Raw genomic sequence first — 13,244 nt, forward strand, 5'->3', positions numbered from 1 at the left:
GTCCCACTTCAGGAGAAACCTTCTCTGTGCCTCATGGAGTGCCTTAAGGCCTACCTGTTAAAGAGCCGGTCCTTTAAAGGCGGTCAACTTTTTAAAGGGTGATGACAGGATCTAATCTTTCTCTGGAACAGCTAAGGTCCAATTTCACCTATTTCATCAGAAGGGCTGACCCTGATAGTAAGCCATCAGGTCATGACCCTAGGAAAGTTGCTTCTTCCTTAAATTTTTTCCAATCCATGTCCTTTGCAGGCTTATAGGCTTACACGGGAGGGAAATTTCAAGTGTTCTTCAAAACATTATTTTTCTGGGTCGAACCTGTGGCGCCCGGCGAAAAGTCCTTCTTGTATACCTTTTCTGATAAAAACCTTCCAATTATACCAGAGAAAGATAAAAGCATGGAATGCTGAGGTTACAACCCTCGCGCGAGCACCTTTTGGGTGTCGTGTATAAAGCAAAGGCGCGTGAAATCCACTATTCACAGGTTGTCTTCCATTTAGTTAATTCCTTCGCCAAAGGGATGGGCCGATACAGAGGCCCTAGACACATCCCCATCGCCGCACCACCCACGCCACGACGCGAGCGCCATCTGAACAACATCCTTCTTTTTGGAATTCAAAGTGTTGAATGGTTTTGTTGTGCTCTAGAACATTATTTTATGAATAGTACTTACCTGGCAGTTATATATATATAGCTGATATCTCTAAATCGGCAGAATTTTTCAAAACAAGGCAACCGCCATGTGGTGGTTGGGAGGTAGGTGGTAACACCCGTCACAGGGTGGTCCAAGGAATCATTCCCGTGTCCAAGACTTCAGTTCATCTCTGCCGGCTGGATCGAAAACATTGTCGGTCCACCATTGAGAGTTTTTCGAGTAATTTTCCCTTCTTCGCTTTTTTGGACTTCGTTTGGTGAAGTACACTGATGAAGGGATTTGGCAATCGTGTTTTATTATTATTATTTACTTTGTTTATCATGAGTGATAACTTAATTTTCGTGTGTATGCAGAGGTTTTGTTTGTGCACTATATTTTAGGTGCCAAGTTTTTAATCCTGATGACGAAAATACGTTCCGGCAACTCTATGACGTCACAGTCGTGTGACGTAATCTTCATGTATGTCTTGCAAATTCTCTTTATTTGTTTTATGTAAAGATTGGGAGGAATTCCACTTATATAAGTTTTTTTTTTTACTTTTAATGTAAAATTTTAAAGAAATATTTGTCCATTTGGTATTCGTTCTTTAAATCATCGATCTAATTTCATAAATTAAATAGAACTAGCGTATGGTTAATTTACGCTATTACTCGTTACTATCGGTGCAGTCCCAATATGCCTTGGTAGTGTTCTTTTCGATATGGGAAATAAAGTGTTGGCTATTATACTCCAACAACAACGATATGGGAATTCTAGTTTTAGTAGCATTTTCATTTATATGTTCCTATTGTTTACATTTATATATATAGATACGTTATTGCTATATCTGTTCTTTTTATCATTACAACTCGCTTGTTTTTGAAAACCCTTTGAATTAATTGTGGATTACTTTTGTTTTCCCTTTTTCTGTTCATTTTAATCTTTAACGTATAACTTTCCTGGCGTTTGTATGTAATTACCGGGTAGGTATTTATGACATTTAATTTTACTGGTGGTTATATGTAACTACCAGGTGAGTGTATTCAACATCTATTTTTAATCTCAACTCTTGCCCGGTGGTTTTTTCTTTTTGTGACCACCGGGTAAGTATGTTTGAAAGTTTATTTTATTATGGATATGTCAATTTAATATTTTATAAAAATATTTTGTTACAGTTTATATAGCAAGTACTAGAGACGATTTTGCTTTCTCATTCAAACCCGTGGCAGAAGAATAAGTTCTCTCGAAACGGGCGGGACTAATTATGGTCTTTTGTGTAAGAGTTTAATAGTGCAAGTTTCAGTGCTAAATTAGGCATTGGATTCTTTCAGCACAGTGGATGGACTTCGTTTTTCCTAGCCTTAGACCTCTTCCAAGCTCCCCGGCCCATGGGAGAAGGAACGTCGATCGGCGAAAGGAAACGAGAGGCGTTAGCTCACGAGCAAACGCCCTCGCGAGCGTTCCTGTTAACGTTCCCAAGAATGCTCGCCCTTGCCATGGGAAAGCAAAGAGCGTTGAACGTAAAGATTCTTACACTGCTTTTAGAGTTTTGCATTGCATCACTTTTGATTTTAATGGCAATACTTTAAGTCATAGATATTCGCTGATAATATCAATGCTTACAAACCATCATTGACTCGGTTTTTGTCCCAGAGCGCCAGTCGGCCTTATGAACCCTCTGGTCGGAACCAAACGCGCCGGGCGGCATAATGAATATCATTTTGCCTTAACGCTCGGCGCTAAGTCTTTCAAGACAGGACGAATGCAGCCTCGTCTTTCAGGGCAAATGCAGCCTCGTCTTTCAGGGCGAATGCAGCCTCGTTTTTCAGGACGAATGCTGCCTCGTCTTTCAGGACGAATGCTGCCTCGTCTTTCAGGACTGTTGCAGCCTCGTCTTTCAGGGCGAATGCTGCCTTGTCTTTCAGGGCGAATGCAGCCTCGTCTTTCAGGGCGAATGCTGCCTCGTCTTTCAGGACGAATGCAGCCTCGTCTTTCAGGGCGAATGCTGCCTCGTCTTTCAGGGCGAATGCTGCCTCATCTTTCAGGACTAATGCAGCCTCGCCTTTCAGGACTAATGCAGCCTCGTCTTTCAGGTCGAATGCAGCCTCGTCTTTCAGGGCGAATGCTGCCTCGTCTTTCAGGGCGAATGCTGCCTCGTCTTTCGGGGCTAATGCAGCCTCGTCAGGGCGAATGCAGCCTCGTCTTTCGGGACGAGTGCAGCCTCGTCTTTCGGGGCGAGTGCAGCCTCGTATTTCGGGGCGAGGGCAGCCTCGTCTTTCGGGGCGAGGGCAGCCTCGTCTTTCGGGGCGAGGGCAGCCTCGTCTTTCGGGGCGAGGGCAGCCTCGTCTTTCGGGGCGAGGGCAGCCTCGTCTTTCGGGGCGAGGGCAGCCTCGTCTTTCGGGGCGAGGGCAGCCTCGTCTTTCGGGGCGAGGGCAGCCTCGTCTTTCGGGGCGAGGGCAGCCTCGTCTTTCGGGGCGAGGGCAGCCTCGTCTTTCGGGGCGAGGGCAGCCTCGTCTTTCGGGGCGAGGGCAGCCTCGTCTTTCGGGGCGAGGGCAGCCTCGTCTTTCGGGGCGAGGGCAGCCTCGTCTTTCGGGGCGAGGGCAGCCTCGTCTTTCGGGGCGAGGGCAGCCTCGTCTTTCGGGACGAGGGCAGCCTCGTCTTTCGGGACGAGGGCAGCCTCGTCTTTCGGGACGAGGGCAGCCTCGTCTTTCAGGATGATAGGACGATCGCCGCCTTGTCCTTTCAGGGCGAAGCCACGTCTTATAAGATCTTTGTCAAGGATGACTTTAGTGATCACTTTTCTCCTGTTGAATTGTTTGAGGTTAACAGAAGGAGAGGATCCTAAGTTCTGTCGCTCCATGTTCCCCACCCTCTGAGTTTTCACGTGGTCATTAATGGAGCTTTAAGAATATTGATTTTTGTTTCTTAAAACAGAAACCTTTGATGACTAACAACAGTAGGAGCCAGACTTTGCTACTTCTGGCGAGCCTGGGAGAGGAGAGGAGCAGACCTTTGGTCCGTGTTTTTACTAAGGATGGATGCGAAATCTTTTTCCTAGTGAATCCTCCTTTGTTAGTTACTCCGATAAGACTTTAATGCTTAACCGACTTTGCAACTTCAATCTCTCTCTTTTGGGAGAGGGAGTCTTTTGTCCGGTCCTGGACGTAAATGCTCTTTACGCCTTCATTCAGAAGTCAAAGTCCTCCATGGAGACATCAAAATCTTTGGAGAAGAGGGGAGCAGACCTTTGGTCACTACTTCTTCTGAAGGAGGATTACTTTTTCCTTTTACAGTATAGGGAAACCTCCTTTAGTTTTTAGCTACAACGATTCTCTCTCCCAGTTCTAGAGAGGAGTCTAAGTGGCAGGCTATGCAATCAAACTTTATCTGAGGTTTGTTTACAAGGAAGAACGGGTGTAGAATGGGTCAGTTTCGGGCGTGTGTTTCGGTCTCAGCTCCGCCCCTCTCATGTTCACGTAACTTTTGTTTTATGTAGCGGAATACTGCTCTCTGGAAAAATCAGAGCGTCCCTGTATCTGGATTTTTAGATAACGTTGAGCCTATCAAATAATTAGGTCTTCCTGTCAACAAGAAGAGTCTCTTCTAACACCAGGACGCTCAGCACCGTGTCTTTTAGAACGTTCAGCGTCTCGCTCTGTTAACCTCTCGGCTCCACGTCTTACAGGACTTTTGGCACCACGTCTTACAGGACTATTGGCGCCACGTCTTACGGGACGATCGGCGCCTCGTCTTTCAGGACGCTCGACGCCTCGTCTTTCAGGACGCTCGACGTCGAAGTTCTAGCATGAGGCATGACTTTGAACATGAGAATCTAGGACTTCGTGATGACACTCGTCGAATCGTGTGTCGAGATCAAGGACGCCTTCGTTCTGATCTCTTGGCTCTAGAAAGGAGGTTTGTTCTAGGGCAAGAAACATCGGGGCAAACATGCTCAGCAGGAAGACACTTGTTTTTCCTTCAGAATGATCTCTCAACCCGCAAGTCTGTCAGACTCTGGATGTTGTGGGGCAGACCTGTAACAGACCTTTTTGCCTCCAACTGGAAGAAGAGGATCCCCTACTGCTGCTCCCTAGTCACGGACGAGGAAGCTGTAGCAGTGGACTCCTCCTTGATGGATTGGACGGGGGTGGACATGTTTGCGTTGCCCCCGTTCGAGATCATCAATCTGGTCTTCAGGAAATTCGCTCTCCTCGATTCGGGGCGAATGATCCTAGCGGCTCCATTCTGGCCTGCTAGGGAATGGTTTTCGGAAGTGATGGGCATGTTGATGGACTTCCCAAGAACACTTCGGCAAGTCCAGATCTTCTCAAACAGCCCCACTTCGAGAGGTATCATCTTTCCCCCCTTGCTCTCAACTGACTTCCTTCAGACTGACTAGAAGCTTGTCAGATCTCGAGGCTTTTCGGCACAAGCGACGAAATCTATCGCCAGAGCAAGGAGGATCTCTTCACAAAGAGTCTACCAATCTAGGTGGGAGACCTTTAGAGCTTGGTGCAGGCGGCACAAGTTTCCTCATCCACTATCTCTCTGAGCCAGATTGCAGACTTCTTCTTGTACCTCAGACAGGATGCTAAGCTGGCTGTATCTACCATCAATGGATACAGCAGTATGCTCTCCTCCGTCTTTAGGCATAGAGACCCAGAGTTGTCCAAAAATCAAGGTTTGCAGGACCTCATTGGGTCTTTTCAGACGACGTAATAGGTACTCTTAAACCTGGATATGGTGTTTTAAGTTTCTGTGCTCCAAGAAAGTTGAACCTATCTCGCTAGCCTCTCTTCGAGTTGTAGCGAAGAAAGCCCTCTCCCTTATGACTCTAGTGAATGCCAAGAGGTCAGCGAAGTCCAGGCGATTGGGAAGAGGGTGAGCTTCAATTAGGATAGGGCAGTTTGTGCCTTAAGGTTCATCTTTCTCGTAAAGAGCGAGAACCCTTCGTAACCCTGTCCTACGACGTTTGATGTCATTAACCTCACGAACCTAGTGGGTCGAGAGAAGGTAAGACTCCTCTCCCCAGTTAGGTCCCTCAAAGTTTTTTTTGGCTCACACTATGAACGTGAGCTGTGCATCCAACTTGTTATGGTGTTCAGTGAAAGATCTGCCAAAAACCCCTGTCTAAGTATGCTTTGTCCTTTTTCCTGAGGGAGAAAATTAGGGAAGCCCACCTCTTTTGTGAGGAGGAACACTTCGCCCTATTGAAATTACGGGCTCACGAAGTGAGAGCCATTGCTACCTCTCTGGCATATCAGGAATATATGTTAGTTAGGCTATTCATGGATGCAATTTTCTGGAGGAGCAACTCTGTCTTCGCTTCTCATTAACTTAGAGAGGTCAGAGTAGACTTTGGCAAGTGCTATACCTTGGGCCCATACATAGCTGCGGTTTTCTGTATTAGGCAAAGGAGTTAATAACCCCACTCAACCTTGGTTGATATGCATGTATGAGGGTTTGTGTTTTTATGATAGTCTGAGGACTTCGTCTTGTGGTGCGGTTCCCTCAGTCTAGATAGATAGTTTATGTCTATGTTGCAGGGTTAGGTGGTTAGTTTTAGTAAGGTTGCAGTTTTTATTATATGGGGCGAAGGTAGTTTCTGAAGTCTAGTCAAGTTGTTGGTCTTATCCCTTTGACAGACTCGATTGAGTTTTTTGCAGCATTGCAGGCTTACTCCTGGATAAACTCTCCTAAGGGAAAGCCACTCTAAAGGCTGTACCTTTGAATCAGCTACCTTAGCAGGCAAGGAATCAAGGTGTTTTTATCTCCTACAACTCTTTTGTTGTTTCCCCAACGATGTTTACTGTCTGTTTCCCTCCTCCAAATGTGTGAATCAGCTATATATATATAACTGCCAGGTAAGTACTATTCATAAAAATGGAGTTTTTATGATAAAACAAAGTTTTATGAATACTTACCTGGCAGTTATATATATATTCGAAGGCCCACCCACCTCCCCTCAGGAGACAGGTCGGGCATAGATGAACTGAAGTCTTGGACACGGGAATGATTCCTTGGACCACCCTGTGACGGGTGTTACCACCTACCTCCCAACCACCACAAGGCGGTTGCCTCGTTTTGAAAAATTCTGCCGATTTAGAGATATCAACTATATATATATAACTGCCAGGTAAGTATTCATAAAACTTTGTTTTATCATAAAAACTCCATCTTACGACAGTCGAAAGAGATTAAACACTTTGTAGTGGCTGCTGGAAGTGTGATTAAACCAGCTTCCTAAGTGTTGTATATGGACTCTAAGAGACTGTATTGTTGGGACTTCTCAGTCTACAGTGTGCAAGGGGACTCGTGTTCCTCTTTTCAATGTACAGTACTATTTAATATTGTAAAGGTCAAAGGTTTTCTGTATATATTTACTGCACATAATGTTACAATTGATTACTGTTACATTTAGGCATCTTTGGAAACAATAAAGGACTGCTGTTCCTTTTTGCATTTCCTTTCATTGGACCTACTGTACAAAATAGAAGTAGTGTACCTCAATTTTTAACCCTCCTTTTATAGGCTTGAGTCTTTTCATCTTCTGGAGACAAAGATCTCCACAGTGAGTGGGACTTTGGCGTTAATTTCCTTTGCTCGTACTTTTTACAAACATATCGCTTGCACCATAGCTTGGTACCATAGTTACCAATACTAAGGTAAGTATGATCATGTAAAGGGTAAAAACTCTCCTGGCTACAATTGAGAATGATAATTCTCTTGTACACTTCCATCAGGACGACATGGTTTGAACCCAAAAGACGCATTTTGACAGAGGAAAAATCTGTTTTTGTGGGAGAAGATAGCCATGTCGTCCTGATGGCTTGCCCGTTACTTTTCCATCCCCTCCCAATTCTCAGTGTGGTACCTTGGGTCATGCGATGACTGGTCCTGGAATGGTTCAACAGGAAATGTGTTAGTTGTAGCACATTGAGATCAGGAGTTGTAACGGCTCACTTGCCCACTTATCGTAACCACTACCTTATCCTTCGAGACAAGGTTAACTCTATTCGGGGAAGGATAACTATAGCTTGTTATTAACACGTCCCTAATTTATACACGATATATCTCTGAATAGAACTCTGTTGATACCTTTAAGGTAAAATTTCTCTGGTATATCACTTGCAGAAATATCCCAAGTACTGTAGAAGCTTCCAATGAGGAACTTCCATCAGGACTACATGGCTATCTCACCCAAAAAGGGGTTTTCTTATGTTAAAATCTATTTATTATTACTTGCTAAGCTACAACCCTAGTTGGAAAAGCTGGATTCTATAAGCCCAAAGGCTCCAACAGGGAAAATAGCCTAGTGAGGAAAGGAGATAAGAAAAAGTCACAAGAGAAGTTTGAGAACAATAATAACATTAAAGTAAATATTTCATATATAAACTATGAAAAATTTAAAAATAACAAGAAGATAAAAACTTAAAAATAACAAGAGGAAGATAAACAAAATAGAACAGTGTGCGTGAGTGTACCGTCAAGCAAGAGATCTTTAATCCAAGACAATGGAAGACCATGGTACAGAGGCTATGGCACTATTCAAGACTAGAAGACAATGGTTTGATTGTGGAGTGTTTTTCTCCTAGAAGAGCTGCTTACCATAGCTAAAGAGTCTCTTCTACCCTTATCAAGAGGAAAGTAGCCACTGAACAATTACAGAGCAATAGTTAACCTAATAGAGAAGAAGAAAAATTGTTTGGTAATTTCAGTGTTGTCAAGTGTTTGAAGAAAGAGGAGAATGTGTAAAGAATAGGCCAGATTTCTGTGTCAGAAAAGATGAAATGAGCCGTAACCAGAGAGAGGGATCCAATGTAGTACTGTCTGACCAGTCAAAGGACCCAATAACTCTCTAGTGGTAGTATCTCAATGTTTGGCTGGTGCCCTGGTCAACCTTGTCCAGTATTTGGAAACCATGTTCATGATACTAGTTGAGAACTATATTTGTAAATCTATATAATACTGTGTATGTTCCGTATAAATATTCTGTTCCATATATTTTTGTTTTTTGTGAACCATCTTAGAAACAGCTACTCTACATTATCTATAGTGTTTAGATATATTACTGTACTTTTATAGCTTAATACAGCTTAATCTTACTCAGTATTTTTTTCTTAATTTCCAGCTGATCTCAATAATGAAGCTGATACTAAGCGTATCATTGATGAAACTATAAAGCGTTATGGACGTATTGATGTATTGGTCAACAATGCTGGCATTTTAGAAACTGGTACAGTTCTCAACACCTCATTGGAGCAGTATGATCGTGTTATGAATACTAATGTTCGGTAAGAATCTTTTATAATATGCTTATTATCTAGTGTTACTAATGGATGTGATGGTATAATATTGGTAAACCTTTCAAGAGTCAAGATTTATTAAGAATTTATATAAAAAGGGGAGCTGTAGTGCATAAGGATTGACAGATGTACTTTTCTGTAATTTCAAAGAGGTACTTCTGTCCTTGAACCAAAAGTGTATGAAAATAATTGTTGATGTAACAAGTTATGAGATACAACTAAGAGAATCAGGAAAACTACTAAAGTTCAAAATAAATATGGATTATAAGGCCATGAATGTAAATTTTTTGACTAAGAAATCATGTTGCCTATCTATAATAGCTAACAAAATTACATATCATGCGTTTGTGCATCACTTAAGTTTCTTTGAAATGAAATATCAAATGAAGGAGTATATTTGGTTGGTGGCTTACAAGCTGTGCCAGATCAATTTTTGGCATTACTAAGATCAGTTCAGTTAGGTTGCTTATGAAATTGAGTGCCTCATTAATTTTCATATTATGATTTAGAATATCTTATCACCAGATCTTTACAAAGGGTGATCTTGTCTGTTTTTGTATAATGGATTGGATAAATGAGTTGTTGATAACACAATATCTGGGTTGAAACCAAAAATCCCAAAGGCTTACAAATGCTGCCACTTTCGTTTAGGAGCTGTCCTTGTTAAAGGGTAAGGGTTATTCCTTTAGATAAGTACTGTAATTGAAGTCATTTGGTGCTGTTGTTGCTTTTTTTTTAGAATGGGGAATGTGAGAAATGTGTGCTGTACAATAATAATGCACCTGGTAATTTGGGGTTATAAGTTGACAACTTAGTAAATATAGTGCTAGCTTTTACCATTACTGCTTCGTTTCCATGAAACATTACTGAAGATGGTGTGCATGCAAATTATACCCTATAACAAGTCTGTCTTTTTGTACATATCTTATCCAACACTGTAACCCTACATTATTTATTTTGCATTTATAATGATCACACTTCATAGGGTCAAAATAGTCGAAAAGAGCTTCCAACTATACTTCAATGCATTTCTACTCATAATATTCCTGACGAATTCTTCTATCACTAATTCTGCCAAGGCCTATCTAACATAATGTTTATATACTTATGGATATACGGTAAATGGAATTCTAATGGTAGAATATTATATTTTTATTCGCCCCTGATGTTCATATTGCTTTGTTCTCAAAACTGACTTAAATCAATGTTACCCCCCCCAAAAAAATATTAACCACTTTCCTCCCTTTAAAAGGCTTACACGCCTTAATCATCAGTGGGTCATTTGGTGAATATGTCAATAAACCACTGTGTGACAAGACCGAACCCACTTTATCTTGGAGTCAACTTAGAAATTCTATTCTCTTGACTTCATGTGTTTGTGGGGTGGAGAGAGGCCATTCATATGTACATCAGGTAGGTTAGCAAATGCAGCACAACACCTAATTGTACTCATAAACTAACTTACTGTGTCTTGCTCCCCCATCTCCTGCACTCAAGTGGTTAGCAGCGATCGATCACGCCCATCACTTTCAGGTAATGCGCAACCTCTAGGAACTCATGATCGTTTGTGATCACCTGTTTTCTCTCTAGAACAGGGGGGTCAATCTTATTTGTCCCTAACAGCCACTTTTGAAACAGTTCAATTTCTGAAGATTGTAGGAGTATGTACTGTATGTGTGTATATATATATATATATATATATATATATATATATATATATATATATATATACTGTATATATATATATATATATATATATGTATGTATGTATGTATGTATGTATGTATGTGTGTGTGTGTGTGTGTGTGTGTGTGTGTGTGTGTGTGTGTGTGTGTGTGTGTGGGGGAGAGAGGAAGAAAGAGAGCAATTTAGTTATATAATAAGCACATAAAAAAGCTCATTTTCAGAATTTAAAAAGAATTTATTTTTATATGAGTTTATGACAATTGTACAAAGATAAGAAAAAAGGTACCCTGCCCATGGATAATAAAAAAATACCTTGCACATGGATAAAAGAAATACCTTAAAAATGTATAAAAAAGAAATACCTTGCACATAGATACCAAAAAGAGAAATCCCTTGCATATGTAAATGAAAAAAAATACCTTGCTCATGGACAAGAAAATAGAAATTCCTTGCACATGCATAAGGTAAAATAAAAGAAATACTTTCCATGTGGATATGAAAACTGTTGGGAGCCACTGCTTTCAGATACTTGATATCTCATTTTCTTGACCAGTGCATTAAAATTTGTGGTAAATGACTGGGCATCAGCAATCTTAAGGATGGACTGGAGATGTTCATCACTTAGTTTTGAAGGTAGGCTGGATTTGTTCACATTCATAATTTAAAATAACTGTTTCCAGGCAGCGTGCCTCCCTACATAGACATAATTATTTTAAGCCGAATATTTTACCATGGGATATTCTAATCAATGTATTGATAAATCATGTTCAGCAAGATTATGTGCTGCAATTTGACTCTGGAAAAACTGGAGTTTGATTTCAAAGGCACGAATAAAGTCATAGAACTCAGTCACCAGTTTGTTTTTCCCCTGCATCTGGATGTTTAGATTATTCAAATGATCTGTGATACCCACCATGAAAGCTCAATCTTTCAGCACCCCCAAAAATGTCATTAAGTTCATGCACATGGTTTCCCTTTCCATCCATAAAAATTTGAATTTCACAACGCAATTCATAGAAGCGCTTCAGGGTACTTCCTCGACTTAACCAGCATACATCAGTATGATAAGGCAATCCATGAGGATTCTCATTTTCCTCCAACAAAGCAGTTGAATTGTCTGTGATTAAGACAATTTGCTCGACTAAAGTTCACTATTGACACATCATCATCCATGACATGAGCCATAATTAATGTTTTACTACACTAAACTTCTCTGTGTATATTGCAATGAATATTATGAAACTCTCGGTCAGGGCTCAAAGCCACAAGTTTCTCCTTCCATTTTACCACTACACCAGCATTTCTACCCTCCCTCTGAGGTTCTCCATCAGTTGCTAAACTTACACATTTCTTCTAATGAATACTTATTTTGTCCAGTGCCCCAATTAAGCTTACAAAGATATCACCACTTTTTGTTGTTCCCGTCATTGGCACAAGTTCCGCAAATTTTTCTGTCCCCTGCATATTTTCATCAACACCCTAATGAAAACTGTGAGTTGTATTACATCTCTGATATCTGAGCTTTCGTCAATTGCAACAGAAAAGGCTGTAAATGGCTTAACTTTGCATTAAAGTTGACTATCAATGTCTTCAACTATGCAATTTATTCTCTGATATTGTATTTCTTGGCAAACTTCCATTTCCAAAGATTGACGTTTATCTGGGTAAATCACATCAGCAGTTAACAACGTGCATTTCTTAATGAAATCACCCTCAGTGAAAGGCTGTGAGGACATAGCTATTTTATTGGAGATTATATAACTTCCTTTTGCAATAACCTTACTATCTTGACGAATATTTTGGCAGATAGTTCTAATTCCTTTATTTTATCATCATGTGCTTTGCCATTACATTTCTTATACACCTGAATATGGTTTGTGTCATAGTGACTCCTAACATTGCATTCTTTATGAATAGCAATTTGCTGATTGCAAAATAAAAATGTTTGATTTTCCATTTATTTCAGAGAAAATACAAGATTTTTCCACTTCTCTTGTATCACACTAGGTTCGTCTTTGTCTTTTTCTTGAATGATATAATTTAACAAATAATTGAAATGATAACTTTGCTTTCAATGTGTATATTGTTACAGGGAAAGTCTGAGAGATATTGAAAATAAATTCCAAAAATTATTTCCGTTATAAGGTCAGCATCGAATTGAACATGTTTTATACCTGTGCGCCAGGCGTTTGGAGCCCCATACTGAGCATAACCCAACTCAGTAGCTTCAGCATTTAGCCTACATTGCACATCTATTTATAAAATAAAAATTATACTTTTTTTGCAATTACTAGTAAATTGTAGATTTTAGAATATACTCAGGTCAGCGTATTTTCATTTTCTTCCCGATGGCACAAGAGGCCCAGTACTGAGCATAACCTTCCCCTTGCATTGTTGTTGGGTAGTTACTTTCAGTCAGTTTATGAACGTAAAATCTAATGAGAATACGCTTCTTTAATAATAGGGGTTCAAACTTCAGAAAGTATATACAGTATATATATATATATATATATATATATATATATATATATATATATATATATATATATATATATATATATATATATAACGGATTTTGAGCGAAGCAAAAAATCTATTTTTGGGTGAGATAGCCATGGCGT

The 13,244-nt window shown here is 40.4% G+C and overlaps 1 protein-coding gene across 1 annotated transcript in view; it reads left to right on the plus strand.

Moving 5' to 3' along the window:
• LOC137640077 (3-oxoacyl-[acyl-carrier-protein] reductase FabG-like) overlaps positions 1-13,244 on the plus strand; it is a 250,996-nt gene that overhangs the window by 74,607 nt on the left and 163,145 nt on the right. Inside the window, exon 3 of the mRNA XM_068372519.1 lies at positions 8,763-8,925. Within this exon, the coding sequence (XP_068228620.1) occupies positions 8,763-8,925 (163 nt within the window). The remainder of the gene's footprint in view (positions 1-8,762; positions 8,926-13,244) is intronic.

Source organism: Palaemon carinicauda, chromosome 4 (assembly GCF_036898095.1).
Source record: "Palaemon carinicauda isolate YSFRI2023 chromosome 4, ASM3689809v2, whole genome shotgun sequence".
NCBI classification, from domain to species: Eukaryota; Metazoa; Arthropoda; class Malacostraca; order Decapoda; family Palaemonidae; genus Palaemon; species Palaemon carinicauda.